This window comes from Neodiprion fabricii, chromosome 2 (assembly GCF_021155785.1).
Source record: "Neodiprion fabricii isolate iyNeoFabr1 chromosome 2, iyNeoFabr1.1, whole genome shotgun sequence".
Taxonomy (NCBI): domain Eukaryota; kingdom Metazoa; phylum Arthropoda; class Insecta; order Hymenoptera; family Diprionidae; genus Neodiprion; species Neodiprion fabricii.
The window spans coordinates 18,967,018-18,985,556 of record NC_060240.1 but is presented as its reverse complement, the minus strand read 5'-3'; the positions used below and the strand labels follow the sequence as shown (position 1 = coordinate 18,985,556).

Sequence of the window (18,539 nt, the reverse complement as noted above, 5' to 3'; positions counted from 1 at the left end):
CAGGTGTTGAACAATTTTTTCTCGAAGCTTTGTTAAAACATTGATACATTTGGATTGACAGTACTTACAAAAATTTGCGACAACCTTTGGACTAGATGTTCTTAAATCGCCATTATGTGAGGAAGTGTCTTCTTTTTCGGAAGTGCGATTTTAATCGGGTATCGAGAGTATAGATCTTGGCTTTGTGATTGGATAAGAAGAGGTGTTGTGACGATTGTCCGATGTATATTTGTGGGCAATCGTTACAGTTTATTTTGTATACGGCATTAATTTGATCCACATTTGGAGTTTTTGTTTTAAGTTTTGAGAAAATGGCGAATTAAGAACATCTAGTCCAAAGGTTATCGCAAATTTTTGTAATGTAATCTCAATCCAAACGAATCAATGTTTTACCAAACCTTTGAGAAAAAATTGTTCAACACCTGGAATTTATGTTGGTATCTTAATACTTCGCCTACCGTAATCATTCTCTGCAACTTCAAATTTACAAACACATTTGCTCGATCTCGATCCACATTCAATTAATCAACGAGCTTAGCTATTAATTTTATATTTTTTTTTTTATAGTTATTTACAACCTTGTGATACAACTTAAAATATAATATTAAGAACAGGACCACCGTATTTCGGTTTCTGACAAACAAGCCCAGTATAAGGGAGAAATTATACACTAATATTTTTCTTTTTTTTTATTTTGTAGCCTGAATATAGCCATCCGTGCCCGGCAGAAACGTAGTATTAAATAAATATTCAACCACCGACAATCTCCGACGAAATTCATTTATTCAATCAACACACCATGGTCATAAAATCCAAATCAAAAAAGAATATATTTCATTGCGAAGAATATGGAATATGCAGCTTATTTAGCTATATAAACTAGAAAAATAAAACAGATAATTATGCTCTCTATATATAAACTATGAAAACAAATAAAAAAATTATGTTCTCAGCATGTCACGAGTGCCGAGCCGCACGCTTAATAAGTTCGCAATTTTCTTTGAACACGGCAGAATGCAGGGGTATTTTTTCCGAGGAATATTTTTTCCGGGGGTACTTTTTCGATGAGTATTTCTTCCATGGTTTTTTTTCCAAGAGTATTTCATCCGGGATCCAGCAAAATCTTGTACATGAATCTTTTCAGGACTGTCAATTTATGATTAAAGAAGTGTTATGAAATCCAAAACTCAATATCGGCTGATACTATTTCACGTAGATTATGAGCCCTCAATTTACTGATAATAATTTGTAATATGATAACAATTTACTGTCTTTACGTTAAATGATTACCGATCAGCCTTGACAGTAGAAAAACATAAATAGAAAATCGTGCAGGATACGTGATACGAAAAAGTCGATTAACCTGATTCCAAACTCCAATGGCTCCTTTCCGCAGACGCTGCCCGATCGCCAGCTCTAGATAGAATATCGGAATGCCCTCAATCGCGAGCATCACAAAGTAGGGGATCAGAAAGGCCCCTGTATCAGAAACATCAGTTTTACAATATTTTAAATGCGACATCAGCACGATAATATTGAATAGTACAAAAAATTTTTGAGTGAAAACAATTTCTTTGAATGGCTATGAATAACTGTCTAAAAAAGTCTAAAGAGAAGAAGATCGTCATAATTTTTTTTTAAAAATGGACGAAATCACTGTTACGAACTCCGGCTAAGAACTGTTTAGTCGAATCCACTGGGAACTTGTTATTTAAAAAATATGGAATTTTTATGAAAATAAATTTATTTAAAAAAAGAATTTTCGCACCAGGTGTTTTTTTTTTCACAGTTCCTTTTTTTTCTTTTAAACAGTTGACTCTCTTGCTAAAACACGTTGCTGGTCGATGAGAACAGTCTTTTCGATACTTTAAAAATCAGCAAAAGAAATTTATGATATTTTTTAACTATAGAAAACTCCCTCAAATTCTGTGAAATGTCTTTCCAGTTATTCAAATTCTGAGGTTAATTCATGCTCGGCATCCGAATTTTAAAGAGAGCTTATCATTAAACTTTCCGAGAAAATTTTCCATCAGATAGGTCTCGCTTCCAATCACACAAATTACTTGATCTTGTCACATCAAATTCGCACCTCCTCCATTTTTTTGGGCAAGATATGGAAACCGCCAAACATTTCCAAGCCCCACAGCGTAGCCGACGGTTGCAAGTAAAAACGTGAGTTTGCTGTCCCAATTTTCTCGCTCATCTTCCCCAGCTTCCGGTCGGAAAATGGCTTTAACTTCAGTGCTGCCCAGCTTACTGCCCCCACCTTCGTCACTCAACTTGTTCTGGAAATGGTATGAGATAAACATGAAGACCATAAATAGTCTTTGAAACCTAGTGACCGATTGTCTTACCTTTGTGTTTGGGCTGGAGTCGTCAAAGCCCGCGTTTGTAGCCCCATAACTCATGGCGGAGCTGCTCTTTTGATTCTCGACGACAAGTCGGCTTCGCATCTCCTTCATCTCCAACCTGTCTACGCTCTTCTGCGGCTTCAGATCGCGTGAACTCTGTCGACACACGAGGTGAGCCGTGTTTGCCATCTTGGAGTTGTGTCTTGTTTGACGCGTTCCAATTTCGTTTGCGCTTCGTTTCCACCGAGTGCGTGAGACTCGTTAGGATATCAAACCATGGATCAGCAAGTACTTGCAGACTCTAGAAGATACAAATACCTAAGAGATTATTACGGTCCAGAAAAAAGTGAGCACTTCTTTTTTAACTCTCATTGAAACGGTAACTATTTTTCTAGCCGGATTTGGCCTTACAAGAATTACCAATAACAATTTTAGCACATTCGTATCCCGAACCTTTTAAAATCTAATATTATTTCTCTTACTCTGAAACAATATTTCAAATTCCCTTAACTCGTAAGCTTTATGCTTCAACCTTTTCACTGTGTGGCGAAGATGAGATTTTTATGCAACCAGTGTGTGAAACTAATTGTAAGTAATTGTATTTGATTTGTTGCTTCCGTGATAGAGGTTTTCGAGATCATTAAGCCTAAACACGGCATCAGCAATGCAAAATTCGAAATGGTCGTTCCAAATTTTGGCAGAGGGGATTTTAAAAAATGTGGGATCGGTACCAAAATTAATATTTTACAGTTTGTAGAAGTCGCTGAGCACAAAGTATGAATTTGCGATTCTAGATATTATATTTGGTTTCGGTAGCTTCAGAAATTTACAGAGAAACATTCGACAAGATTCGACAATTTTCCAAAAGTTTTACCTGCTGTTGATTTCGTTGTTGTGAATTTAGAATTTCAGATCTTGTTCTTCCAATTTTTTTCACGCATGCCTTTCGAAAGTTTGGAGATGCAAAATGAATGCCACAGCCGCAAGGAGGACGTAAACAATCAATTTTTAGTGATTGCTCAATTCGATTAAAGGTCTTTTTTCAACGGTTTTGGCTGTTTTTGTATTATGAAAATGATTTCTCCTCTAAAAAGTTGAAATTGAAGTGAACCCAAATTTCTACATGTCTTCCATATCCCGGCTTACTCGTAAAAACTTAATTGTGTCAAGAAATCGTTAAGCGAAGAGCAGAATACAAAATTGTGTCAAGTTTGACCTTTTTTTGTACTTTTCCGATCTTTTTAAAAAATTCTCACAACTTTTGGTTTCAACGGATTTAATTTATTCTAGTCTAGATTTGTTCATTAAGCCTATGGAAATCGTGTAAAAATTCTTCAAGGAATATGGGGTATTATATCGGCTTTCCACCAGTACCTCAAAGAATATGTTCATTTGCTGCTGAAATTTCATCAATTCTGGCATCAGTCACTAAATTCACTTCCATCGTAAAATGTCTATGCTTATTAAATAATGCAATTTTTTTTGGGAAACATTCGTCTCATGAGATATAGGTACAATCAGCAGAAACTGTCTTATCGGAGAAAAAGGATAACTCAGATGATGTAAATAAAGATTTGAATTAATGGAAATGTCAAAAGAATCATAAAATATCATCTCTTTCGTGAATTCTTTATTCCAAATAATTAATAACTATTTTGTGAATTCAGTGAATAGTTCTTTAGAATATAAGTTTTATCGGCCACATTGGATGTGAGTCAGTTTTATAATGTTTATAAACAAAACTAAATTGCACTACGTTATCTCGTCCTCTGAGATCATCTTGTAGTAACGCCAGTTGCTTCATAATACTACAGCAAATTTAAAGAAACGAAATTTGCGCCCTCGATGGCAACAGCTCCGTCATTCCTCCATGTAGTTCATTACGTTTTGCTCTGCGAACGTAACCACACGCTTTATTCCTTCGTTCGTCTTTTTAATCCCGCTGGGATGTCCGACGATCCGATGAATCACGGAACCTCGTCGACGCCGATTCGGCCGACCGAGAAGATGCTTATAGAAGCGTTAAAGTGTTTACAAAGTGAAGTTTCGGAGCTGAAGCGGTAGCGTTCGGGGTACGGACAAGGTTATCTCCGTCAACGTCGAGGAGATTCAGGTTCCAGAAGCCCCTCGAGGTGCTCGGACTCTTGCTCGGGTAGTAATTGCCCCCGCCAGGACAGCTCACGTTTCCGTTCCCCATCAGAGACGCCGCTCATATTCTCGTTAGCGAGCTCGCCATGGACGACACCATCGCCATTTTCGCTCGTCTCGAATCCGCTTGCGCTCATGCAGAGAGTCTTATACCGAGCATTGCGATTCCCGTTCGAGGAACTCGCCCCACTCGAAAAGTTGAGTTCGAGACAGTTTACCAAATGATGGTGTTGATCGTCACTCGAGAGGTACGACACCTCATTGGGTAAAGTCGAGGCTCACGTCTCGCCTGAAATTCTGAAGCTAAAATCTCGTGTATAGTTATCTACAAGCCAATTAGATTTGTTACATATTCTGTTTTCTTATATGATATTCAGAATCCCGAATTGCCGTTAATTGGTGATCAGAGGCCTCTACAGACCGACTGCTCGGCCAGCCCGAAAAAGGATCCACAAATGGAAGATCTATCGAATGAGATAGCGAGTAGATTCATTGGTCAAACTCACAATCAGACGGACAGTGCACCGGGCTCGGACCTGTTCACTCCTCTGTCAGAAGCCTGGGCCAACGTTATTAGGGTCGATATTCCAAAAGATCAAAAACAGGCTGTGTTAGCGAAATTCTCCACTCCAAAGAATTTTCAACTCTCTCGGGCTCCGCCGATAAATACATGTAAGGAAATACAATCGGTACTTCTATCGTCAAAGGCTGGGATTATCATCAAGGCAGATAGTTAGGTGGAATAGAAGAACCCATTGCATCCACAGCTATCACTGTTGTCAAGATTACTCTTTCGCCATAGGTAACACTGCTTAGTTGTTTGAACCCTTCGAAGCAACAACCTTTGTTGGACCGTGTACTGTAGAAATTTCTGTTCCGTCTAAGTTGATAATTCGATCAGCAGTGAACGATTCTCGAGTGTAGACTGTATTGAATTTCTCAAAAAAGACACCAACATTGTGTTTGTTGAAGCAAAAAGAACATGACATGCTCGTGGCCAGCGATTTTCTTAAACAGAGTTTATTCTTTTAAATAAAATTATATTACCACGATTTTCCTGCGGGTTCAGTGACATCCCATGTCTTTGCATATTTATGTCTTATGTCATCCCATGTCTTAGCCTTCGCAAACTCGTAAGCTAGTTTTTTTACCTCCTCCACTGTTAATCCGAAATTTTTTTTGCCGCGTAGTCGATGTAATCCCCAAGGGTCTTCTCTTCTTCTGCCGAAAACACTTTATTTGTACTAATTGATCTGTTGTAGTACACGAATTCCTTGGTGCCTGATTTTTTATGCTGTGCTAGCAGCCACGATAGCGCCAACCTTGGGACATTCCTGATTTCTGCAACCAATCTAATACTATATCCCTGATTTAGAACTAAATCCATAGCAGATATATAAGATTTTTTTGGAGACTATAGCCCACTTTTATTTTGTCCTTTTCTTCTTACCATCTGAAAAAGCAAAATAAATCAAAGATATTAGGGCCATTCGTGTATTCATAACACAATTCAGGTTTTCTCAAGTTACAATACAAAAGTTGTTCCAAGGTACAAGCATAGTGCTCAAATACTGTAACGATAGTATACGACTTGTTGGTTAGTTTCTAAGAAAGCCTTATACATGGATATTATTCATAATAAACTGGATTACAAATTGTGATAAGCAGGTGGACTAAAAAACTAAAGTTAATGAGTGTGTTTGAAAAACCTTAGTTACATGTTTTCTTTTCTTGTGATTGGACTAGTAACTTTCTGTATGAATGGATTTACGCTGTCGAATTGACTTTCGCCTACAATGAGCGAATGAGCACCTAAGAGTATAATTCTGCAAGGGAGCAGATAATCTGTCAGTCGCTATTCCCAGAATTGTGACGTCACCGAACGACTGCTGAACGCTCCATGATACGACCAACCACTTCTTATAAAAGCGCCACCGCGGAGAGGCGCTCACTTCTAGTCTGACCACCGCCGAGTTTGTTCAGCATCGAGAGTTACAAGACCCCATATTTTGGTTGAATCACAGATTGACACTGATGTGAGTACCCTCTGTTACTTTATCGCAACGAGTTCGTGCATTGTTTTTTCTAGCCGACCTGGTTTGGGTACTGTCGTCAAGGCACCTCGTCCGTGCAATCTTCCTGAGATCATTTCCTGCACCTAGTTCGTGCACTCATCCAAGGCACCTAGTTCGTGCAACCTTCCTGAGATCATTTCCTGCACCTAGTTCGTGCACTCATCCAAGGCACCTAGTTCGTGCAACCTTCTTGAGATCCTTTCCTGCACCTAGTTCGTGCACTCATACAAGGCACCTAGTTCATGCAACCTTCTTGAGATCATTTCATGTGTACTATTTCCTTGAAGTCTGGATATTGTCTACTTACATTCGAAAATAACCAACTTGTGTCCACATCTCTAGACGAACCCCCTCAAACAACAACGAACTAACACTGTTTCTTTACTTTTCAGATTCTTCCAATACCGACCTACTCACGCTACGTTATAACACCACTCTTACTCTTCCAATTGCATGAATTGTATTATCGTATGTCAGTTATTATAATTCTCTTGACAATATATCTTTTATTCTCACAGACTGAGGTTTGGCCACAGACCCGAACCATCCGAGTCAACCTCTTATTTCAAACAGACTGTAATTTGAAAGAAAAGATAGTAGTTATCATTTACTCGGCCTCTCAATTTTCAAACTTACCTTGATTCATGGCTAACGAAATTACTCATTTTGGGTAAACTGTAGGAGGTGACATTTCTCGGACATTATGAGAAGTACCCTAAGGTTTTTCCGAATTCTTAACTACATAACGAAACTAAAATGCTCTCCCAAGTGCCAAGGTACAAGAGCTTCCCTTACACCTCTTCTAGTAATTTTGTTCGACGTATTCATTTCCATCAAAAATCACGAACATTGCCATGTGGCAACTGTTCTATCAATCTCATCATTCTTACAAAATAATCTCATGATTATGTCACCTGGGCACCGATATGAGACGTTCAGTGAATAAATTTATAATAATTAGCCATTTATATTTTCGTATTCGTAGCAGGTATATGCCCACAGTGGAACAAGATTTTCCACGCAATCCGGTAAATGCAATAATTGATGAACATCAATCGAATTGAATTTCATATCATATAGTACTGGAAATTCTGTGACAAATTTATGTAATAAGTAGCGAGCAACTGCGATCATATGGGGTGTTATTATATTGAATTTAAGAATCGAAAATGCTATTACTATAATAAGACGTTGTGTTTAAAATAATTTTGTTGAAGTACACCATGCAAAATGGGAATGGAATAGTAAAAGAACCACATTTTTATCTCTAAAGCTTTCAATTGGACTAAATCGAATACAGTAGGCGGCATACGGTGCACAAATTTGGCAGGCGTAATTGTTTTTAATATTTCATAGACAATATTGATGAGAGGATATAACGAAAATGGATATGGACAGTAGTTACAATTAACGTCAAATATCTAAGACAGTAATTTTTTATCAACACCACCAACACAACGCATTCGATCGACAGCCATGCATTTCATAAAATCCGGCATTATTATTGAAAGAGTGCTGAGGCCTTTTACACCCATTGCTGGTCCATAGGTAATGTGTCTGTATATATTAAGGCGTCTTGCCATGTTCTCAACAATTTTTCATTGTCACACACAATGTATGCATGTACAATACCACTTGATGGTAATGCAACGTTATTGCCTTTGCACAAACAAATCGGCCAGCCATAATTGCGGTTGAATTGTACAAAATTCAAACATTCGCATTTAGCAGGTAAATTGCAAGTCCCCATTGGCATGATAACTTTTACATTTAATGTGACATTCTCTCTAGCCATATGTATTTTAATACTGGAAGCAATTCTTTGAAAATGAATAAAAAGTGTGCTGAAATAGATTCATAATCGGCTTAATTTCTATCACCGTACCACATCCCAGCAAGTAAAGTATTTTCTCTAACTTTTTTTCCGTGAATGCTAGTTCATTGATACGTAATTATAACTGATAAATGCTCATTTTCAATGATTTGAACACGGGTACACTGATCTGCGAGAAACCCGTTATTCATCCATGCTTTACATACAATTCCGTCATACAGATCAGATAAGCTACTCGCTTGCTGTGCTGGACTTCAAAATTGATGTTGCAAGCAATTGCAAGATTCGTCTCACTTATACATCTGCTTTAATTGATTGAGAAAGGTAGTTCGACAAAAAATGAATTTTTTCTGAGGATAAGACGGACAGACATTCTCAGCATTTTTTAGTTCACGTACAAAAATAGCACAGTAATAATTTATTTATTTATTTATTATTTAACTGGTTTACAGGCATAAGATCGGCCTTTAAAGTGTTTATACTTTGAATAATGCTTCTCAACCGTCACCTCGCCGAGAGAAAAATATTGTCGAAATTTTATAAGGTATTTTTTCAAGTCCTCATTTAAGCAAGAGAGATTGATAGCCGCAATCATATCTGTGACTCAATATGATATTGTCAAAATAAACAACATGCTATCGGTAACTGTTATTGGAGCTGCTTGATATAACGGTTGATTATCTTCATTTACCCTATCGATACCTGCTTCGTTATCTTTTTCGCATTTTTCACTATCTTCATCGTTAATTTCTTCATCACTACTTTCATCGTTACTATGTTTTTCATCTTTTGAAGAACTGGAATTATGACTTCTGTTTTAATTCCAATCTTGAATATTCGCAATCGGGTCTACCTCACTGTCTTCATCTTCACCAAGATGTACTTACACCCCTTCCGCTACATTTCCTGTGTAACAAGAAATTAGATGTCAAGATTTTTCGCAGAAAAACTGAGAATGACATTGAAGAATGATTGCTTCAATCAAAGTTGAAAATAATTCTTTATTGGCTTACTGATGTTCATATCTGTCATGTACTCCCACATTGATGTGATGTTGGACATTTTGCTCGAGTCTTCTATGCTCGTTTTTTTTTCGGTGATATTCATTCAGTATGTGCCTATACATTCAAAAAAATTTGATAATGAAGTACCAAGAACCTATCCATTGTCATTCAATGCAAATATCCTGATTGTTCAGTTTTATTTACCTGAAAAAGTCGCAATCAAAAATACTTACCCGTTCCGGGTATGCGTAAAGGTCTCACATGTGGTTCTACATTTGTTTGGAAACTCCTAAATCTGTCAATTTTTCTCCTTTTACTAATTTCGTCCAAGAAATGTTTCGACGTTTTTATTTGCAATTCACCTGGATCGAATGTTATATTGACAAAGAGATGTTATGAAATTTGTATTTCTTGAAGTTTTCTCTAAGTTCTGCACATACCATAATAATACACAGCTTACGCTACGTTACGTTAAACACAGACGGCTTGTGTCAACAGCATGTCTCAAGTAACTATCTGAGTTAATTAATAACGTTTCGCGTTATTTTATGACAATTGATATATTATTGTTTTTTTTTTTTCTTGCACAGGCATAAAAAAGTCACTTTTTGACGCCCGTTTTTGATCCGTAAAGTGCGATCCGTAATATAGCTATGATAATTTCGGAACTGTTTTATAAAGTCTTTAGGCGGCAGTTTCTAGGCGCTGTTTACAGTTTATAAAGTATAAAGATACTTTATACGACAGTTCCGACTCCTGTTGCGCGGGTCGACGCTCGAATCTCAATTTGCATTCAAGTTATTTTTCATGCTGTGCCGGAAAATAGTGTCGTATGGGACGCACCTGTAAATTTTTTACGGCTTGAGTAATGAAATTATTATCCTTGCCCTAAAAACACCTACTTAACTGGCAGCCACCAAAAGTACTATTGTTCGCGAAATTATTTTTCTGGGTCTGACTTATTCAATTTACAACTAACGATATTTTTGGAGTATTGAGATATCAAATAGTTACGTAGTATACCAAAGAACCGCCAGTTGGACACTTTTAATATGGCTGCCTCCGTCATAATACATTTGCATGGAGCCTAGAGTAAAGGAGCCCGAACGCTGTATTGCGGACTTGGGCTATGAAAGCAGTGAAAATTTTTACTGAAATACTCGCCGGCGTTGCTGTACCCAAGACAGGATGACAGAGACGGAATGAGAAAAGACAGAGAAGAGAATATTCATATTCGTAGCGCAGTTATACGTAAACAGATGAGAAAAACAGTAAATTGTTCGTTTGTCGATTAATTCTGTCATCATGCATTTGTTAACTAGATAATATTTTTGGGAATAATTCAAAGTCGAGTTGACCTACACCCTATAAATATTTATTAATAAACATTATTTTCCTATTATCGTGCGCAAGGTTCGATTTTGCGCATGCATTTGCGTTCACAAAGTACCACTTTCCACACGTTGACAGAAGCGTGCGGGAATGCAACTGAGCGAACGGGGATGTAGCTGAGCGAGCGGGAACGCGGTGAGCGTGCGGGAATGTATAAGAGTATACGAGCGATTCCAAGGTATATACGCGCGCGCCATCTCTGCGGCACTCTCTTCGCATCAACATGTGCGAGCGCGATACTTTGACGTTCGTTGTCCGTATTAAGAAAACGGCAGAATACAAAACACAGAACGCACGTTTTAAAGATGTAAACAAACCGGCGCTCAGCTCTCAGCTCAGCGCGCCGGTTTGTTTACATCTTTGTCGTCTGGAATGAACCTGTCAAAACGTGCGTTCTGTGTTTTGTATTCTACCGTTTTCTTAATACGGACAACGAACGTCAAAGTATCAGTCACTTTGCATCAGCTCTTCAGAAAGAACAAGTAAAGTGGGAGGGAATAACTATGAATAATATACAAAGTGATACGGATAGCGAGACACCAAAAACCATTAAAAATGTTATAGATATAACCACATCAGTGTCATTAAAAAATATACCGTTTCATTTTGTAAATTGTAACGTTACGATAAATATTAATAATAATTGAAAATAATAAATAAATCAGATTTTTCTTAAATTAATAAATTTATAACAGTTCTATAATTTGTTTTTTTGGGGCGGGGGGGGCTTCGCCCCAGCGACCCCCCCTGTCCCAGCGCCCCAACGCCACCGTTCTATACGTTCCAATTATTCAAAATAATTGTAGTGGTCGAACTTTGCGCAACTTAATAGGAAAAATAGTATACGATACTCGCTTCGCTCTTGCGGGAACGACCTACTTTGCGCACTCGTATCGTAATGTACTATTTTATACAATACGGGTCAAATCCAAACGAATTAAAAACAACAAAAAAAAGTGCGAATATTTATTATTTAGTGCATAATAGGAATGTGCTTTTTCACACAGATTAACATTATTAATAGTATACGATACTCGCTTCGCTCTTGCGGGAACGACCTACTTTGCGCACTCGTATCGTAATGTACTATTTTATACAATACGGGTCAAATCCAAACGAATTAAAAACAACAAAAAAAAGTGCGAATATTTATTATTTACTGCACAATAGGAATGTGTTTTTTCGTACAGATAGGAAACATAAACATTTCAAACAACCAAACAAACATTTTTTAACAATAAATAATATGATTAATGCGATAAACTGCGGAACTGTGAAAATAAATCGATTTTTAACTGCACAATAGGAATGTGTTTTTTCGTACAGATAGGAAACATAAACATTTCAAACAACCAAACAAACATTTTTTAACAATAAATAATATGATTAATGCGATAAACTGCCGAACTGTGAAAATAAATCGATTTTTACCTATCGAAGTTCATCCGAGAGCGAAATTTTCATCGCAGCCTTCGACAATTAACTCATTATCATAAATTGTCCAGCTCCGGATGGCCCGACGAACTCAATTGTTCTTCAAGCCGACGCGATGAAACTGATGTTTCCTCGGTGAATAATTTATATGGAGCATTCCACCCGAATTCAACCAGGCTCCGACCCTCACCGTTTTCGATTCGACTCAAAATTAGACACTGTCCAAGGACTTCGCTCCGACGTTGTTGCATATTTTACAGACAGCAAAAATTTTATTGTAATTATTATGAAGATACAGGTAAAAACAAAGCGGGTCAAAATTTTATATACGCCAAGTCATGGAACAAACATATTTTTTCGATCATCAAAAATTGGTATGCAATAACCTAATATTTCGTAAACAAATTATATGCGTTGACTCAATTAACAAAGAGAAAAAATTGTGACCGGAGATTTACCTTTGGTACCTTGAAGACAGACAGCTGCCATCGTCCTAAGCGCTCGCAGTTTATTCTGCTGGCATCTCACTCAGTTCGGCAGCCTGGGTAAAAACAATATTTCCCCATTGTGCACTCCGGTACCAGAAATAAACTGAAAATGAAATTTGTGATTACACATGACAATATACGAATTTTAACCTCACTTTCATGTTCGTTTTATTCAATCCGTAAATTACAATTTAATAAAGTATTGAAAATAGCATATGTATTTAAAAAATGCCATTCTCTCACCTGCTTAGATATAATGTGGGGCAATCACTCACTACACCTTACGACGCTGATTTTTATCACAATAAAAAAATCTTTGAAAAACTTGTTTATACGTGCGAAGACGAAAAGCCAAGAATGACGTGTAAATCACGGTCGTATATACGCAAACCCGTCCCCTATCTTAGCAGCACTAGCGCTTCCCGTGGCTGCATTTCAAACCCAAATTTTTACCACTTTAAGGGTCCACGTTTATAATACTTTCCGGTACACTTGTATCCGCCATGTAAACAATCGGTGCAAGCATCGATCACAATATCAGTGTCAGTAATATTCTCGAATTGCTGGACTTCAAATTAAAAGTTACGTAATGGGTCGTGGAAAAAAGTACGTGCCCTGGTGTGGTGGGTAGCCTGTGCGCATAAAGACATTAATTGGACTGTCTTTCCTGAATCACAACGAGAGATTAAGGCAGTTCCTGTTCTGCGCTAAAAACATAGCAAAACAGGCAAATATATAAAAGTTAATGCAAAAATATTCGCAATCAGCAGTAAGTCTAGTTAAAACACTACATATATATCTTCCAAGTAGTAGGTTGTATGCCTTGCGTGAGTTGTTCAGAGTGATCTGGATTTCGTTGATGCTGTTGCCCGCGTCCCTCCTGGGGCGCCTTACACTCTTGATGTGATGGTTGGTGGCGTGCCCTCCGCTACGCCGTTGTCAATGTTGGTGTCGGAGGCTAGGCATAATGAGCAGGGTTGCTGTTCCGGGCCTCCTCCTTGCCATTGTTCGGAATTGCTGCCTGCTGACGTTACGGGTAGAATGGATTACCCATTTTGGCGCCCTGCAGCTTGTCCAGGCACTCAATAGAGCCATCCATCTCCGTCCCCATCTCCATGCTGTCTCCGTAGCTGTTGTCTTCCCCGTCCGCCCTTTCTGATGGTCGAGCAACCATCAGTTCGAATGTACGATATCCTGCCTCGGTCTCCCACTGTCGCTGTCTCCCTTTCCTGTTTTTCCTCGGCTTCGTCCCCCCACCGTTGGCGCTGCTACTTCTGCGCTGTAGTTTTTGAGGCTTTGCTTCTTTTTCGCGGTGACTGCGGCCTCACTTCCGGCAGTAGTGTTTGCTGCGGTTGTGGTTATTGTTGTAGCTGTTGTTGTTGTCGTTGTTGTTGGTGTTGGTGCTGCTGCTGCTGCTGCTGATGTCGTTGTTGCATGTTTTTGAGGCTTTCAACGAGGGCTTTCTTCGTTTTTGACGTAACCCTGACTATGGCCGCTTTCTCTTCCCAAGGGTATTTGTACATCGAGACAACATGTACCGGGTCCTCAATTTCCGATCTTCCCGTTGCCACCCCAACTGCTGCTACTAGTTCCTATCCGGTGGCCACGGCATCCAGTCTCCTTATTTTTAATGTTTCCGTGTCCGATAGTTTTACCACTTTGGCGTCGCACCCCCATGGCTACTTGTAGTTTCCTAGCCCAGGTGTCGGCATCCTCCAGTCTACCGACTTGGAGGAACATCGCCCCGGCCCTGGTTTTGCGTATTTCAAAAACGCCGCTCACAGGCGCGTTCGTCGAGACATCTTGGGCGCTTGCTACCATCTCGGTGTACTGCCTTTCCGGGTGGCTGACAAGGACCGCGTGCGCGCACCTCCTCTTGTGCCACCTGTTGATTTGGTTCGGAATTCGCATTCATGGCTCCTGGTCCGATAGCATTGATGTCCTCTTGTTTTCCGGTGCTTTTTCCATCTTTGCCGTTTCATTTTGCTCCCTCGTTTCCACCCGTTGCGTCCAAGCTTCTCTTGTAGGGGGGGGGGGGGAAGATTCCGGGCACCGATTCAGCTACACAGTGGCGCAGTGAGTGTGCTCCTTCTCGCTTCTTCGAGTATTCTGGTCTCGTTCGTCTGATTGCCTTTGTCTGCCATAATTGGCCTACGATTTTTGTCTGAGCTGACAATTTTGTGCCGCTGTATCTGCACCTGCGCGCCCCGCTCGAATATAGGAGGCTGTGCGCTGCAGTTCTAGCCATGCCTGTCCTGCGCTGTTGCGTGCACGTCGGGCGTTATTCTGTTCAGTGGTAGGTCCGTTGCTGGCGGCTGTTTGCCCCGCCTCCTTCTTCCCTTCCACCTCCTGGCATTCTTCTGCGTCCATTTGCCTCACCCCGCTTTGGGCACAGCTTATCTATGTGTTCCGGAGTACTGTGTAGGTAGCACGCCTGTTCGCCGTCCTTCAGCTGGCAGTCCACCATACGATGCTCCCTGGAATCGCAGCGGAAATACTCGCTGACGTCCACGAACTCCCGTGTTTGGCGCCTGGCCCGGCCAATCTGCATCGTGCCGTCCCCCACGCACGCTGCTGCTGCACGCGTTGGCATTTTGGCACATATTGTTGGCGTCCCTGGTCTGACCTGTATCTTGAACACTATTTTTATACTGCGTGTTTCCGCGTATTTACTAAGCGCTTCGATGACCTCCTCGTCCGTCCTTGGGTAGTGCAGGCCCCTTATGTGTATTTTCTTCATCCTTGGAACTGGCACCTCTGCATTCCTTTCGCATGCTGCCATGGTCTGCCGCACCAGTTACCCCGCCTATTCTTCCGTACGGATCATGGCAATGACATCCTCTGAGGCGGCAGCCTTGCTATGCCCGTTTGGTCGAGCTTTTCTGCTAGTATGGTCCCTCTGAGTGCAGCAAGGGTTTCCGCGAATCGTTCACCCTTCTTGGCTCTGATACGCACAGCTCTGCGCCCGCCGATTGTTGCCAGCTGCCCCTCTGTGGGAACCTAAACTTACCTAGTCTAACTTAACCTAACGCATATTAACAGCAATGTAGTGGAGCAAGACGACGTGTGGATGACGTGTTAGCAGGGGCAAGATGGCGGGGCAAAATGGTGCAACAGGATGATGGGATGGTGTTGGGACGAAATATTAGGGGAATATATCGTTTCAAAATAATAGTGAGATACCTTGGATACATTATTAATAACCGTAAATAATTAATTAAGTGGGCTAGAAATGCTGATGATCCATAAACTTTTCCGCAAATTGTTTACCTCATATATGTATATTTTCATTCAGAGAAAGCACTACATATATAAGTCATGACAGCGAAGGGTGGGGGAATACGATTAGGATAACTTGAATAAACATAGTGTTTAGAAATAACGGCAAGATATTTCAAATATAAAACGTGAATGTACAATGGTAAGAATTTATTCTGGGGGAGGGTGTGGTTGGTATATAAATCGCGATCTTATATACCGTACAACTCATGACTTTATTTTTCTATCTACAAACGTAAGATTGGTTTCCAAACGAACCCCAGGCCTTACTTGATCATAGAACCGATCCTATGCAGACAAACAGACTTTCTCATGTATGGTTTTCTTCTTTTATTTATAAGGAAGATGATGGCGTACGAGAAATCTAATTTCATTTACATTTAGTAACTGAAGAACTAATTTGAAGACTGAAAACCGCATAGCGATATCGGCGCTGAGCGTAGATCAAAGTTCATGTAGGGCGGTTCGGACCCCAGTCATGAGTTCTGGGGTTACACAAGCCATACTATTCTCATAGGCTTTTTGTCGGGAACTTCCATATCCCTCGTGTGTAAAATTTGTGAAATTTTTATCGAACATGATCGATCTCGACAAAATGAACCTCGTTAGTCACGTGGAGACTCTACCAAGCAGGCGGATGGCAGATCTGGAAGTTGGGGAGCAGTATAACGAGTAAGACGCATCAACACTAAGTACGGCTCGAGTATTCTGCCTGCGCTTAACAAACAATTCAAAATCTTCCTACTACCAAAAATTGTAACTTATATAGAACGAGAGGTGGATCAATTCGGCGAAATCCGTAAGATGATACCTGCAGATGTATTAGGCCTGAAATATCTTGGGGTTGAATATAATAAATTAGAATTCTTGTGCAACAGCTGTGCAACGTCGGCCAACGCTTAAAGATATCTCCAGAATAGTATGTTTCTTTTGGGATATGTTGAGCATTAGTCGGTGTCGCTAATGGATTTGAAATTTGTATCCCCCCCACCCACTCTCCCCACTTTTGATTGAAATTCAACTTGCAATATGGAGATAATCATAGACATTCAGAGTTTCGTCAGCTCCGACGATAAATTTATACCCAAGAAACTTTGTGCCATAAACATACACACATCAAGTTTGGCGCGCATCCTCTTCAAACCACCGTAAGATTGGGCAGACCTACCGGTCGAATAAAACGCTACTAACGCTTGACTAACACAAGTCATTTTTATGGAATACCATGTAATTGTGGAATCGAACCTTATGTTAAGGCGCAGAAGGTTGTAAAAAACGTTGGTAAATTCAATAAATGCATTCTACGTATACGTTAAAGGGTACGAGAAGAAATGGAGGCTTGGGAAGATCAGTGACCATGCAAAACCAATAATAAACATGAAAGATTTGCACATCCCTCCCCATTAGTGAAGAAACTGCAATATAAGGAAGTGGCGGGTTGTCGCGACGATTATCACGAATACGTTTGCATAGGATACAACTGTGCTTTCAAAAATGTTCAGCGGTGGTCTGTGAACGAGTGCACTGGGCCTCTCGCGAAATTGTTCTGGCTATACAACGAATTGGGCGGTTTAAAGAAAATGAGGGCTGGAAATATTGCCAATTTACCGAAAGGAATTCATCCTTACGTTCGCATCAAACTCTATTAGTGAGATGTGGGATAAACTGTCTGAGAATACGCAAATGGAGGGTTACATCGCCAGCTACCGTACATGTCTCCAACATTCTGATTCAACTGTTGCCGACAGAGATACATTCGAAGGTTTAATTCCCTAGTTAAAGACTGTCTATAATGTAGTTAAAACCCAAAATATGTATTGTAACGTCGCGTTTTTGATACCCGTTACAAGGGGCTCCTTGAACCCTGGGCGGAACCAAAATTTAGGAATTTCCGAAATTGAGTCGCGAAGTTTTTGCAAAAGAGCGCCAGGACTAGAGTCACGCATCCGAAACTACGAGAGGGGACACCTTAGCGAATAGCGTAAGGTATTTCAGGTTTTTTTTTTTTGTTTTGTTTTTTTTATTTTTCGAGCTACAACGGCATCAGGCAAGAAGTCGACACCGAATTCGAGGAAATTGCGAAGTGGCGGACTAGCGACAATTTCGAAGGAAGGATGTCGAGGCTGCGGAGGGGGAGCCGACGCAGATCCCCGCATCGCGGGAATCCAAGGCGAACGCGATTCCCGCTGGCGGCCGGCGCGCCGCAACCTCTCCCCCTTCACCCCGCCAACAATTGACCAGCGAACTTGCGACGGACCGACTAGAGACGAGGGAGCACCACGCTCACCGCCAAGACGTCATGGAGCTGCGCGGAGGACGAGATTGCGACCTAGCTTTAAGTTCTGCGCAGCGATGCCATTAAAGGTGCGCGTCGAGTTGCGCGATCGACGAAATCGATGACGGATCGATTATTGCGTATTCTTGTGTGTATGACGTCACGTGTGGGATGGCGTATTGAGATCCGTGTTGCGGCAGGTAGTAGGTTTTTGAAACCACTCTAGTTCTGGCGGTCGTGATAAGTAGTCACGTTTTAG

At 40.3% G+C, this 18,539-nt stretch overlaps 1 protein-coding gene across 1 annotated transcript in view; it reads right to left on the bottom strand.

Annotated features, from left to right (window-relative positions):
• LOC124175102 (sodium-dependent neutral amino acid transporter B(0)AT3) overlaps positions 1-18,539 on the bottom strand; it is a 554,844-nt gene that overhangs the window by 426,885 nt on the left and 109,420 nt on the right. Inside the window, exons 2-6 of the mRNA XM_046555003.1 lie at positions 5,006-5,952; positions 3,726-4,788; positions 2,355-2,652; positions 2,090-2,285; positions 1,364-1,479 (exon numbers count right to left, since the gene is read on the bottom strand). Coding sequence (XP_046410959.1) covers positions 1,364-1,479; positions 2,090-2,285; positions 2,355-2,540 — 498 coding nt within the window. The 5' untranslated portion in view covers positions 2,541-2,652; positions 3,726-4,788; positions 5,006-5,952. The remainder of the gene's footprint in view (positions 1-1,363; positions 1,480-2,089; positions 2,286-2,354; positions 2,653-3,725; positions 4,789-5,005; positions 5,953-18,539) is intronic.